Source organism: Conger conger, chromosome 5 (genome assembly GCF_963514075.1).
Source record: "Conger conger chromosome 5, fConCon1.1, whole genome shotgun sequence".
Taxonomy (NCBI): Eukaryota; Metazoa; Chordata; class Actinopteri; order Anguilliformes; family Congridae; genus Conger; species Conger conger.
In genome coordinates, this window is record NC_083764.1 from 10,684,961 (window position 1) to 10,699,914 (window position 14,954).

Genomic DNA, 14,954 nt, shown 5'->3' on the forward strand with positions numbered 1-14,954 from the left:
GCAAAGCCCCACCCAACAATCCGGAGGAACTGAAGTCAGTGATGGCAGCGCCATCTTAGTAGACAAGTGTGCCGGTTTATGTATGGCTCCCCCAGCGGTCATTGTAGGTTACCAACTGCGTTTCGGAACGTGTGATTTTGAAATTGGATGAAAAAGATAGTAAGTCCATGGCAGTCTTCCTTCTGATCAAGCAACAGGTCGCTATTTGTTTCCCTCCACATAAGCCAAAGAACCTGTGTTTTAAGAAGAATAAAATAAACACATTTGAGTTGCTTGTTAAATCTGGTGTTATAAACCAGATACTTTATCATATCATGCGCTCTGTTACTCATTGTCCAAGTAATAGCGTGACAAGCAATGAGTCGGCTGTCGACTTTCCCTTGTGAATCATCTGATGTTGAGGACGTGGCTTATGGTCAACACAAAGTGGAGAAGCAGTATGAGGTAATGTCGGCGCTTCTTTCAGAAAAAAATAAAATAATAAATATATAAACAGAGAAGGAAGTCCATGGAAATGAGCATATAGTGATGAGGCTTAAGGACGGCTCTTGGGAAAATGCATTAAATCAATGGAAAAATAATAATGCTGTAATTGTATACAATCCTGCTGCAACACTGTTGATGCATTTATCGGAATGTTGAACAGTGTTATGATGTTGAACAAAGCTTCTTACCATTTTGAATCCAGTTTTATCTATTGGGGTCAGTGAAGCAATATGGATGTTAATAGCAGTATTTCCAAAAATGTAGCCTACACAGGAATAACATAAGGAGCATGTTTCCTTGTAAATAATGAAAAAATAATAGTATCCATAATTTACACCTCGTTAAACAAATTTAATTTCTAAATTCAATTAAGGCATCTGATGACATCTGCTGGTGACAATTGATAATGCACATACTATTGCTTGCAAAGAATTAACGTGCTGTGCTTTAACTGATAATATGAGAAGCAAACTCTCCAGAACATACATTTTACATTTAAAAGACAAAGAAAAACATCATTTTTAAGTCCGTGCCCAAGTTTCTTGCCTAAGTCACTCCTGCAATAGGCTGTTAGGCTAAGTAGCCGGTGTAGTTTATCATCATAACAATGATGATGCAATTACAATAAAAAATAACAAGAATATTAACATTATCAAATTCCAATACATTACAATTAAAAACAGAATGTTGTCAAAATTAAGCCAAGTAACTTCCGACGTTTTCTACATGTATCAAGTGAACTTGCTTTACTTTGCCAGTTTGTGACAAATATGGATCCAGAGACATCGGTGCTGATTTGGCCATTTAGCTTCTCAGCATGCTTTTATTAAATCTTTTTTAAACGTATATGAATTGTGAGCTTGGACATACCAATCATCGATCGCCACTCAGATTGCATTTTAGAATTAACCATTAGAGGGCACTAACGGACTGTGCTGTTGTCCAGTGCACTAAAGTTTGCAGAGTGATTTGAACCTACTTTGCCATTTTAGTACATTTTGAGTTAATGTTATTTTATGCATAACCTATTATAACCTATTGATTCAAAAACGTATGCATGAGATATAAGTGAGTCCTACAGCATATTATTTTATACCCCCAACAAATTAAGTTTTGGCTCTGCATGTGGATAAAAATTCGACCTGATCTTATTTATGTTTATTTATTTATTTTTATTTTTTTTATTATATCAGTAATTGCTTTCCAACTTTCTCTCATCCTCTTCAGTTCAGATTTCCTTGAATTCCATCCTCAGGGTGCTTGCAGTCCTTACTAATCTTCCTTTTGCATAAATTGAAAATAACTTTCATATGGATATGCAATCTTAGATTATAGAACAACGGGAGTTTAAATCACTCTTGTATTACATTCTACCTCACTGTTTTCATCCATACATCCAAGCGAAAATCACACCTCAAATGTGTGTGCGCAAGTAATGTGTTCACACATCAGTACAGGCTTACACGCTGTAAAATGTCTGAGAACAGAAATGCTTTGCACGAAACACAGTAAGTTACCACCCTTCCTAATTGCCTTTGGAAAGCGTGCCTATTGCACAGTAACACTATTAAAACCCCGTTGAAAGAAATGTTAATGTCACTTAGGCTGTCGAGCATTGATTTCTTCAGCCCGGGTCAGGTTTAATTTGCGCTACATCACCGAGCTGTAGAACAACAGTCAATTTGTCAGTTGTGCAAGATAACAGGGCCAGATACTAGCAGAAATTAAAATTCATAAGGTCTGCAGCTGGCAAAGTGAGACAAAAACATGCGCAGTGCTCTATTGCCATGCTATCTAATCAATATATCGTCTCAAATGTTCGGATGACGTTACTTCAGTTTTATTTATTTGCCGTTTAGCAGATGTTCTTATCAAGACAAGTGCAAAGATCATGGATCGAAACGCAGTAATAACCTAGAGAAGACAGACATAGCCACAAGAAAGAGAAAGAAAGTGCATGAAGTGCAGAATAGATGGACCACTTCCCACCTATTGAACATTGGACTAAGTTATACAAGAACAAACCTACCATAATCAGTACTAAACAACGCAAAGGCTAAAAAAATGGCACCTAATTAATGATCAAATGATCTCACATTCATGTAGGCTAGTCTAACTTAAGAACTGACATAGGCCTACATTGTAACATTATAACACGGACAGAGGCTAATATTTCCAGAAATTCTTCATTCAGGCGTGAATGGTCAGATGCATGTTATAGATACGACTGGGCAGAGCATGGGTAATTTATCCGCAAGATAGGTTTACATTACTTTAGCCAACATATTCCTGTAGCCTACAGCTGGGGGTGCTATTGTAATTTTGCATTTGGATGCAAACGAGTGAAATTATCCGTGAGAATTTGAGTTAATATAAACTCACTTAAAAATGCTACATTTACACAAACCTGTCTATTGTCCCGATGTTACTAATGCAATTTTTGCTCTATACCACGGACGGACACATTTGGATGTATCTAAATGAACCTGGCGCGGCGTGCTCCGATCTACACGGTAGGTGGTGCTAAACCCACCGGTGCGGAGTATCCCAAACAGGGTGATTTTAATCAAACTGGACGGCATCCAGCGCAGTACCTCGAAGCTCCAGCGGGTCATCGCTGCACACACGCAGTCAGGTTCCGTTCCAGTTCTGGAGAGCTTGCCTTGCCGCTCGCCGAGCACACGCTGCAAAGGAAGACAGACGCGGACTTATGAAGAAACGTGCGAGGGTGAAGCTCTCTTTGAGAAATGAATCACTCGTAGGTTGCCCCGCCAATACAGGGGCTTGCACAGCACAGGTTACACATTTTGGAAAATGAAAAGGCTTTCTCGAAAGCTGACTTTGGCTTTGGCAGTTTTGTTCTGGGTTGCCGCTCTACTGTATTTACTCCTATTAAGTAGAAGGAAAGTATCTGATCTGGAGACCGAAGACGCACAGGACAGGAAGGTAAGACCGTTAACAAGCTGACTTGCGCAAAGATATTTCTTAAACTGCAGATATGCAGCCTAGTATGTAACTTCGTATGTGGTGAAGGTGAGAGCAGTGACTATCTTCGTCATTCAGGCGCACTGACATCTGTTAAACACACGTTAATAAAATATTTAGGCTAAATATACTATCGGCAATTCCTAATGGTATTTTTCGTTTACCGAAAAAATGCTATTTACAACCGATATATGCATTAATTTTGCAGTCTAGCTACCTTTGAAAAGTTTTTATTTATATAAATATGTGTATGTGTTGATGGTATTTATCCCTAAACACATCTGAGTCGAACAATCTTGTTTGATTCATTAGTGGAATCTGTGTGACAATGTCGGAGGGAGATGAAGATCTTAAAGATGTCCAGGTCTTTCACGTCACTTTTCATTTCATCCCAACATATTTAGAAAGCGCTAAAATGCAATTCATGGATGTTTGTGGGACGTATTGCTCTCGATATTTTAGTAGGATGTTGCGCAAACATAAAATGTAATAAGAGTAGCCTCGCTATATTAATTCAGCATGATACGACTGTTTCCTCTTTGAGTATGATAGCAGACCTTCTGTACCAGAAATTAGAGAAAAAGAGGAAAAAGAGAGAATAATTGTGGTAATATTTATTTTAAAGTACTAATCTGTGCACCACCTAATGGATGGTGGGGTGGTCTGAATTCACATTTGAAAACTGTACTTTCAGTTCAATTCATTGTTTTGTAAATACTTATTTCCCCCTGCTTATTTCCCATCCAAATGCTTCATCTTCATATATATCAATAAAAGGACACACTGCATATTATTGTTGTGTGCATTGTAAATGGAAAGTTGGGTGCGTGAATTGGACCCTCAGTTTTTGATTTGATGTGAAAATCTGTAGACTTGTCTTGATGTGAGATGTCTTTCTGTTTGGAATGGTACCAATGGAGAGTATGAAGTCAACACGTTTAAAAAAATTGTGTGCGTGTGTGTTTGTGCAAAAATGAAAGCTGTCCAACCATCGTAGAAAGTCATGCAGGATATATAATGTTCCACATTAGCATACCAATGATAATGTGGTAGCAATTTAAGGTGTAAAAGTAGTCTGCATTTCCATAACAGAAGTTGAACTGAGCGCACCTTTGAAGAACATGTAGACTGCTTCCTGATCATGACACAGGACTGTATGGGGGACTATTACAGTATTGTGGAGGCAGATCGATCCAGAGGAACACAACTGAATCAGATTGTAAGGCACTTATGTTTTGAGAATATGATTCCGAGGGAACTGAGGAAGCTGAAGGGGCTTCACTGTAATCATCTCCAGTTATTCTTGTGTTGGATATCTCGATTTCTAGAGTTGGAAGTCCTGTTTTGTGATGGTGACTTTTCATTACGTTCTTTGCAGTGGGTACTTTTTTCACATTCAAAACCTCACTGTACATAGATGCTAAGGGAATGAACATTTTGCTGACTGGGATACAGTCAATTGTAGTCACTTTACTGCCAGAGCAGTGCTCAACGTTAATGCAACAATTTTTTCAGCTTTTTAGATGGATAGCTCTCCCTGCATTTTGGAGGCACACTAAATGAGGTAGATCTTTGGTGGAAACCATAGCTTATGCCTTCCACACACTACACGCTATGGTTTTGCTGTCCCTAATAGACTGTTAATTACGGAGAAAAATCATTACAGTTTGAACTTGATCAGGGCGTTGAAAGACCAGTGATTGAGCAAAGTTTGTGTTTTTAAATGTAAGAGGGTATTCGGCTTTGGTAGACTGGAACTTGTGTAATTTGCGGGAGGCATTATCCAATTTAAACTGGGCCAGTTTACTCTCTTTGATTTAGTAATACTCAGGTCCAAATTCATGGCACTTACAGTATATTGAGGCCTGAATATCTGTTTCCCTTCTCCACAATTAGCCATTTGTTTGACATTCTTGCTCAATTTTGGCTCATGTTCTTTTGGATGTTTGGATGACCTTTCCATGAAACTCTACCTGCCCTTGTCCCAACAGTAGTCTGTTTCTTAAATTGTTTTCTGGTTCAAAAAGGCCAGCTTTCTCTGACTGCCCAGCACTCTAAACCTGTACTTTGTTTCATAAGTCACGTCTTTTTTTTCGCAATCGAACACCCACTCTGCGAACAAACAAGATAGATGTTCCAATCGCTGTGTTCAGCTTGTGTGTCAGAGCACCGGTGAGTCTCAAATGGCCGACGCAACTGGAATTATTCATTTTTACACTACACAAAATGCCATCCCCTGTTCTCTAAAGTGGTATCATGGTTATGCATTGACAGAATCAAACTGACCCTGAAAGTTTGAATGAGGCGAATTCACATGAGTTCAACTTTCCAAAAAAACTCTTGATGGCACCGAAAACATGGTGTGTTATTTGGCAGTCAATTTCAACATCAAATCTTCTCTATGAATGTGAAGGCTCATCGATTTTTTATCTTACGTAAGTTCAAGAAGGATTTGAAGCAGTGGGGATAATGAAACATGGAAGAATGTTTCCTTTAAAAGAAAGGCCATCTTTGCTATTGTCGTTGTAAGTGCATTCTGAACATGATCACTACTGCATGTTTTAGGGATCTTGAATTGATCTGCACAGTTTATGAGTGTGCCATGGCAAAAGTTGGATTTCATAACTGTCTGTTATCTGGACATTTGCAAACTTCTGTTACAAACTCGAAGAGGACGGATAAGCGAGTTTAAGAAATCCGTCTGTTTTCTTACGCTGGATGCACATTCTCAGGAACGTGGGGCGGCACGCATGACTTATCGTAAAGCAAAACACGCTTCAGTAGGCCAGTGCTTTTACAGGTGTCAACAGTAGCCTCAAATTTTCACTGGCATATTTCTCTGCTTTGTGCAGTCATAATAAACACTGGTATGTTGTAACATACAGTATGTGCACCTTGTACAGCATACACTTAGCATCTTAATAATATGCAGCAGATGTCTAATGTAGTGGTTTGCGAAGGGCGGGGGCCCTCTCATTCAGAAAGCGCACATAGCCTGCAGCCACACTGTATTGTGGATCTGGTTCATGGAATCTAGTCTTTGTTCAAACCTGCTGGAACCTTGCGGCAAAATATGCACCTATTTAATATTCATCTACATTATGCTCATAGCTATAGGGAGCAGCTCCCCGGCAAGGGGAAAACACTTCCACGCTTCGTTTATCACTTTAAAGTTAATTGTTTGTTCCTCACAATTTAGGATGCGAAGAAGGGTTTGTGTAATTGTAACTCTTGAGCTAAGTGCTTGGAAACAGTTGTCATATTGAGATTATGTTGTCCTTAGGGGTAATTCTCTGTTACTGTGTGGAATGGGTCAATAAAGCATACCATCAGCAGATACACGCTTTGGGAGAGCCGGTGCTGTATAATAACGTGAGCCCCAACAGAACACTGCAGCAGCAGCACAATAAAACTGTGAAATATTTATGCATTCATGAATTTGTTGAAATTATCTGTGACAGCTGTTAAAGTGAAGTGATGATATTCCGTGCAGGACGGCATCAAAATGATGGATTTCTAAGCGATAAGCTGGCGGTTGGTGCCTGAGCGTTCCTGCTTATTTTAGAAGAATGCATTTGAAATTCAGCTCTTTGAAAAGACATAAAAAGAGGTGCAGGCGTTGCAACCTGTGTGTTTGTGGATGGAGTTATAGCTTGGCAGAAGGTGTCCTTTCAAAGCTAAAAAACAAAATATGTATCCCTGTTGTGTCTTTGTTTAGTTGGCTTATTAAATAGAGAAATCTAATGATTCATATATCGTGTCATGTAAGGTTGCCATTGTACCAGAAGTGAGGTGTTATTTGTCATTGAATCGGGCTGATGGACACGGTGAGTCCACACAGACACATGCACGAAGATATACATAATGTACACTTGAATTTTATTTTATAGTATTCTAGTATTATTTATTTTATGGTATTTAATCAATTCCTCTATTTCTGGGTTACATTTGTCACTGTAGCAGTAGGTTGACAGAGCTGTAATAGGATGTCATTATGTCAGGGATGCTAGCAGGTGACCAAAGCAAATTTCTTTTGGTGGAGAAAAATGACTTCCCACAAGGCCAAGCTTTCCCCATTCAGTCAATCCAGTGTCTGAAGAGCAGTAATGAAAGGGATTTTGAAAAACACACACAGCCTACACCTTGCCGGCTGATATTTCTGGGAAAAGCGGTAATAACAATATTCAGCTTATTGCTTTTGAATCAATTTCTTCTCAGCTTCTGAAAAAAAGAACTCAGCCATTCGCTCTCAGAGAAGGTGATTCCAGTAATTAAGTTTGCACCGCTACCTGCAGTCACTCTGATAACCTCTTTACTGTAATGTTCATGGGTCTGGCGGAATCACGGTTAGATGTGTGTGTGTGTGTGTGTGTGTGTGTGTGTATGTTGCTGGGGCATGTTATTTTCTGTGGTTTCATTTTTTTTCCCCTCGGCTGAACGGCATGCTATATAATTCAATTTGGAACAAAGGGAGCTCCTTCAACAGCCAGACACACAGAATTTCAAGCCCAAGATTGCTTTGATCGCGCTGCGAAAGTTTAATGCGTTTTTATTGTTTTATTTTATTTATTTTATGACCTGGGGAAAGAGAGGCAATATTGGGAGCATATTTCTTGCTTTCAACCCATGTACCCAACTGTGTTTATGAGAGTAGTTGATAGGAATGGGTCATACATATTCAGCAGAAGGAGGAAAAGTGGGTTTGGAACACGTCTCTGAATAGCTTTGATTAAGTGAACTACATTCCGTGCAGGTAAAACCTCAGTTGCGTAGTCAGCACCAAACACTATTTACCTCCAAGGTAAAGAGGGTATTATTTGCAATCATATCAACTGTGACTGCTATGTACTTCATGAATAGCGTTTTTGCTAATTTCAGTGACCACCACATCCGTGATGTGCAGTGCAGTTCATGTGAAAAAAAGCTGCTTAATGACTGCCCTGAATTAATGCTTTAAACTGGAGATTGGAGATTAGAATGGCTATTGGATGTTTGGTTCTTCCATGTGCAAACACAGATTATTATTCTGTCTATTTATAATTCATAATAAAATAATTCATTGTTTCTTTTATAAGTAAAGCTGTCATATATTTCATATTCACTGCGTGTTCCATTTTCTGCCTATGTGTGCCATGATATCAATATTATATCTGCTTTGCTTTATATTATTTTAATTTTTTTAATTGTGCACACATTTGCATAAACCTGTACCCCACGTACCTGCAAGCATGGATACGTGTTGCCGTACATCATTAATTGGTTATATTTTTATGCAAGACATTAACATGATGTTGATTGTTCATTCCATGCAAATCCGGGCGCACAGCTTGTCTTGCTGAATTTAGAAGACACCGCAGGTTGTATAATTCTCTTTTGCAGTAAGCTTGCGTTGTCTGTGTCGTCTTATCCATATGGATGTGCCAGCATGATATGTTGTTATTGCTGCATTGCAGTGAGGAGAATTTCTCTTTTTAATCATCAGAAACACTGAGATAAGTGCAATCAACATTTCCATACACCTTTTAAATACTTTTACTCTCACCATAAGATGCACTCTGTATATTTAGTATGACTTCTACACAGTAAAATGTTCAGTGTTAAATCAATTCTTACCAAGTACATATGGTCCCAATTGAACTCATGCACTTCTTTAGAGTTGAATTAACACTGTGTAGGAGTTCAGTGTGTGGCAATCCACCTTGCTAACTGTAAAAGCATAAAGCAAGACATTTATGTACTGTGCACTAATAACAGGTAATACATACATTTACCTCATATGTACATATCATGGCAAAATACAACTTACCAAATTCAATTCAGAATAGCTTGTTCGTGTTTTTATTCATTTTATTTCAACCATTTTAACTATTGAACTTAGGGCAATAAATTCAGTGTCAGGAAACAGTAACTAATTGGCCTACCATCTTTGCCTTTTCATGGATATTAGCATTGGGCAGGGCAACTTGGAGGGTCTGCTACAAAGATAAAAGTAAATTGTAATCACAAGATCAGTTTAATAATAGACTTTAACTATAATGGTACATTTTAGCCTTAAAGAGCACTTAAAGAGCATAGACTACTTAAACAATAAAGGTTACTTGTTTTTCATTTTGCTTTAGTTACAGCGGGATGATGAACCCTACTGGGTAAAAATGTTATCAGCCGAACAGCAGTGGTAATGAACTGCAAAAATAATGACGCACACCCACACACACACGCACACACACACACACACACACACACACACACACACACACACACACACACACACTGTTTCTTGCTCATCAATTATTTGTTTGCCAGCTCTTGTTCGAACAGTTCGGTTGTAAATATAAACTCTTTTGGACATAGATGCATTTGCTTAAGCAGAAAGCAATCTAAAAGGGGTTGTTAATTTGGCAGTGATACATGCATCCTGCCCTTAATTGGTAAGGCTCCTCAGTCTCTTGGCTGGTTAAATTTCTCAGCAGGATTGAATTCACCGATACTGATTGGTCCTTGTAATCTGCAGCAGTGTGGATAGAAAATAAGAAAGTGAGCTTCAATCCATCACCATCTCATAGTGAGCTTAAATCCATCACCATCTCATTGTACTGTACTCACCTTCTCTTGCTGTTGGAAAGCCATACCGTACACTCACAAAAGCAGCTGAATTCATAACCGTACTGTGCATTCTGTTCCTCTTTCACACTCTTCTAAAAGACCAAGTTTTCTTGGCAGAGGTCTTTGCTGAAACTTCTGCCAAAGTTATTGATGAATCTTAGCGTTGGGTTCAGGAAGTCAGGGAATCTTGCAGTGGTAGAGAAATCGTGACTTTGGAGAAACTGAAGGAGCGAGCGATTCGTTCCGACTAGTTTTAGCTTTCGAGTTTAAAATACATTTTTTGTCAGGCCACAGATATGAAAGGAGCTGTGAACTGCATTTTGGAGGAGAACTTTCTTTCCTTATTGCTTTTTGCTTTTCACTTAGGGCATATAAACGCTCTGGAGAAAGGGAGATTCTGGCTGCGGTGGAAAGTGTCTGTGCATCTTATTGTTAGCCTTAGAAGTAAAAGATGAATTGCTTGGCCTTAGCTGCAGGAACTGGAGGAAAAATATTGAGAAAAAACATCCCTTCAGAAGGGGTTGTGTCCAACAGCGGGGGTGAAATTATGTTCTGTCGTGAAAGAAAGATTTGAGCTGTCTGTGATGAAACGGTAATAACACATCTTTGCACACATCAAGGAATTAGATATTTTTCATTTCTTAAACACAAGCCTCCTAATGCAATAAAGCATCTGGAAGACCTGTTGTCGGGTTAACAATAAGCCAGGCGAGTCCTTGGATGGACTGCTGTGCTTTACTGTCACGCAGAGCGTGGCGGTAGATCATCGGCGCGTGTGAATGACACAGTCGGAATGTGTTATTGCACGCTTTCTGCGTCGTGTCATCGTGCCGCTCGTAGCTGTCAGTGGAGTGATTTACGCCACTTTACTCTGAGCCGCGCGGGCTGAGGGTGTGGGTCTGATCGACGTCTGCGGTGCAGTGAGAGTGGTCTGTGATGCACGTCTGTGGTGTGGTGAGAGCAGTCTGATGCAGGTCTGTGGTGAGAGTGGTCTGTGGTGTGGTGAGAGTGGTCTGTGATGCAGGTCTGTAGTGAGAGTGGTCTGTGATGCAGGTCTGTGGTGAGAGCGGTCTGAGATGCAGGTCTGTGGTGAGAGCAGTCTGTGGTGTGGTGAGAGTGGTCTGTGATGCAGGTCTGTGGTGTGGTGAGAGTGGTCTGTGGTGTGGTGAGAGTGGTCTGTGATGCAGGTCTGTGGTGTGGTGAGAGTGGTCTGTGATGCAGGTCTGTGGTGAGAGTGGTCTGTGGTGTGGTGAGAGTGGTCTGTGATGCAGGTCTGTGGTGAGAGTGGTCTGAGATGCAGGTCTGTGGTGAGAGTGGTCTGTGGTGTGGTGAGAGTGGTCTGTGATGCAGGTCTGTGGTGAGAGTGGTCTGAGATGCAGGTCTGTGGTGAGAGCAGTCTGTGGTATGGTGAGAGTGGTCTGTGATGCAGGTCTGTGGTGAGCGTGGTCTGTGATGCAGGTCTGTGGTGAGAGCTGTCTGTGGTGTGGTGGGAGTGGTCTGTGATGCAGGTCTGTGGTGAGAGTGGTCTGTGATGCAGGTCTGCGGTGAGAGCAGCAGAAGTCAGGAAATGTAAATCTTCAGCCAGATCTGAATGATGTTGCAAAAGTAGTGTACAATTCAATCTGTAGCTTCCTCTGCAGATGTAGGTTATAGATTGTTTTAACATCCTGTCTTCCTGTCTTGAGTTCTACACAGTAGTGTAACTGACCAATTGTGTAAGTGTAAATAATTATTCTCTTCTTGCTGCATACACAAATCCTGACATTAAGGTAAAATATGTTCTTCACAATGGATATAATAACGTTGTTATGAATTGTCATAAATTGTTTGTTTTAAATGCTTTAAAATATCTAAAATGCATCTCTTGCAACATGTTGCTATGAATGTGGATAAATTAGGGAACAAATTAATGTTTTTAATTCATGAGAAAGCCACAACTAAAATGTGTTGTTGTTTTTCTAAATAGGCAATTGATGTCCAAAAATGGGCAGCTGAGCAGTAAAATGGATTTTATATTCTCATTTCCATAAGTGAATATGTGCTTCTGCAATGTCTGTGTGTATTATTTTATACTCTTTATCAATATTCTGCAAAGTAAATCAGGAATAAGCATTAAGGGTCCATTCAATGTCTTTTAAGGCTTTGAACAGCATTTACGTAATCTTATTATCATAGTTAATTCTATTACGGGGAGACCACAATATTGAAGGAATTTATTACCGTGTTAATGTGAAAACCTCGTTGTTAATATGTTAGCGTAGTTCACTTTTGTTTCCTTTATTGCAGAAAGAGGTTGATAATGAAACGCTGTGATGAAAACATTTTATTAATATTTTCCATTACCAAAAAGCACTCTGAGACATCTGGCATAAGCTATGCCAGGGCTTGCTGCACTCCCAACCATTATCATGCTAAACAGTCTATCTTCAGAAACAGACATCGGCAATTACCAGCCTCTATTACGGGCTATAAGGACGGTGTTGGGCCTCTTGTAACTCGGCGGGGCATGACATCTTCCTCTGATTGACAGTGGCTGTAAGGAAGTACACGTACAGGGGAATTCTTGGTGCAGAAAGCATTGAACACTCGAAGCCCCATTAATGTATTCTTGATGTGCGTGGGTGGGGGCAGGCGGGCAGGCGCCCCCCCCCCCCCCCCCCCTCACCTGTTACCGTTGCTCTTTTCCGAGCGCGGAGTAAAGGACGTCCGTTTCCACGCGCTTGGCTTACGCGTGGCCAGTGGGTTGCGGTTGCCGTTGAACGCCCACGCTCGGACGCAGCCCGCCCGCGCCAGTGTTTATACGCACGTTTAACGAGCTGCCTGCTTTATTGCGGCCCCGCCGTCAGAACTGCGAGCGTCTGCACACATCCGCGCGAATGTCTTATCATGAAAGCTCCAGGGGCCTATCTGTGATTCCCTCGGCAGCCTCAGATGGAGAAATGGGCTTCCTGGGCTTCTTTGTGGAGATGGTAAAGTAGCTATCTTCTTTTATCCTACGGGAAGGGCTTTTTCAACCTTTTCTGATCCAGAGGCCCCCGCCCAGCCTCAAAAGCAGCTGCGGGGACCCCCATCATAAGTTAAATGAACGTTGAAAAGCTTACATTACTGTTTTTATTTCAATAAAATATCTCTCCCTCTCCATAAAAGAAGAAGATTTATATATTTGAAAAAGAGCAAGATAAAATTATTGGTTAACATGTTATTTGTAGGCTCCTACATAACTCCTTCGTAAGCACTAAATAGTGCATTCATAAGCACTAGATAAGCATCGATAAGCATTTATGGAAATAACCGCAAATAGGCATATGGTGTGTTATGTCAATTGACACAGAAAGTAGCAATACCATGAAATACCAAGTGAACTGACACAAGATCCTTATGTCAGTTGATATCATACTGTAAGTGCTTATCAATACGTATGTAGTGCTTATGATTGTGTTATGTATTACTTGAAGGAGTTATGTAGCTCTTATGTGGGTGCCTTCAAATAAAGTGTTACCAATTATGGTTTCAAAATTGGATGCTCATTACCCATCAGTATAATGACATTGTTAAACAGGTAAGTAGTAATAAGCTAGCTAACCTGAGCCTAACTAGTTAACTACCCTAAATGCATCATTTTAATGCCAGCTAGCTACCTAATTGCATTTCTGCAATATTAGCAATATGGTAAATATGCAGTCAGAGAAAACGCAGGATTGAAATTAAGTTCGCAATGTGTTGTGACTGCTTCAGTGTTTACATCAAAAATGTCCATTCCCTTTTGACTTCTACTGCAACACTGTGTAAACACTGTCTGTGCCATATTGGTCAGTGATAATATAGAGATTGCTGCCAGGCCTGTATTTCTTCCTCACTGCGAGCTGGACTGGGTGTTGGCAGATTGCTCGAGCCTGCCAACCCTTTGCCAGAGCCTTCAGATTTATCACTCTTCATCCAGAATTGCAAGTGCTAGAATCATCAGCACTGTTGTTCTGACCGTACTGTATCTCCTCAGCACAGTGATGGCTTCTCTATCCGAGGGGCTACTTGAGACAGAGTTTTTGTGAGGGCGACACTGAATAACACAGAGGTGGAGAGGCCTGATGCTGATTGACTTTGTGTTCTAATTTTCGGCGGCCATTTTGAGTAATCAATTTGAATCTCCTTCAGCCTTAACGAGTTTGTCAGAAGCCTCAGTTTCCTAGAATCCTGTAATAATACGATAACTGCTTCTGACTCAGTTCATTTCAGTTCTCCCCTCTATCCTTAGGAAACGGTGAAGGGTTGCATCTGGTTCCGGGTAAGAGCAACACAGTTTTGACACAGCGGAACTGATGTATCGCACCATACGAAATATACGAACAGTGAAACTTTTGTCCTGTACAACCATGATGATGTTACATAACCAGCTTTCATAACCAGGTTTGAGACTGATAAAACCCGACTGGGGTAGGTGAGAAAAAGTCAGTAAACATTGCAGCACATCATTATAAACGAAACTGAAAAGACAGTTTGAAAATAATCCATCTGTAGACTTTGGCAAAGGCATTATGTCTCATAAATGTGAGAAAGGAATGAAAATATATTACAGAGATAAAGAAGAAAGTGCACAGGGTATATTGTGCATATTATTCTTGAGCAAGCCATACGGTCCCATTTTCCCCTATGAGAGGAATAATCTAAGGACTTATGACTGAAAAGGTAATGAAATTCACAGCTGTTCCGAAAGGGAATAGAGAAAAAAAACCTTTCTGCCGTCCTCCAGTAGAGCTTCCTGTAGGTGGATTAGACTGGGGAATATTGTTGCAATAAGCTATAACCCGGCTAAACATATTAGCGCCCTTTATTATTATGTCATTGGCTGGCTATTAGCTCGACAGAGCAGCGTTGCATGAAAA

At 40.3% G+C, this 14,954-nt stretch overlaps 1 protein-coding gene across 1 annotated transcript in view; it reads left to right on the forward strand.

Moving 5' to 3' along the window:
- Positions 1-3,127: 3,127 nt before the first annotated feature.
- Positions 3,128-14,954, forward strand: part of galnt14 (UDP-N-acetyl-alpha-D-galactosamine:polypeptide N-acetylgalactosaminyltransferase 14 (GalNAc-T14)) — a 76,223-nt gene continuing 64,396 nt past the window's right edge. The window contains exon 1 of the mRNA XM_061242228.1: positions 3,128-3,432. Coding sequence (XP_061098212.1) covers positions 3,301-3,432 — 132 coding nt within the window. The 5' untranslated portion in view covers positions 3,128-3,300. The remainder of the gene's footprint in view (positions 3,433-14,954) is intronic.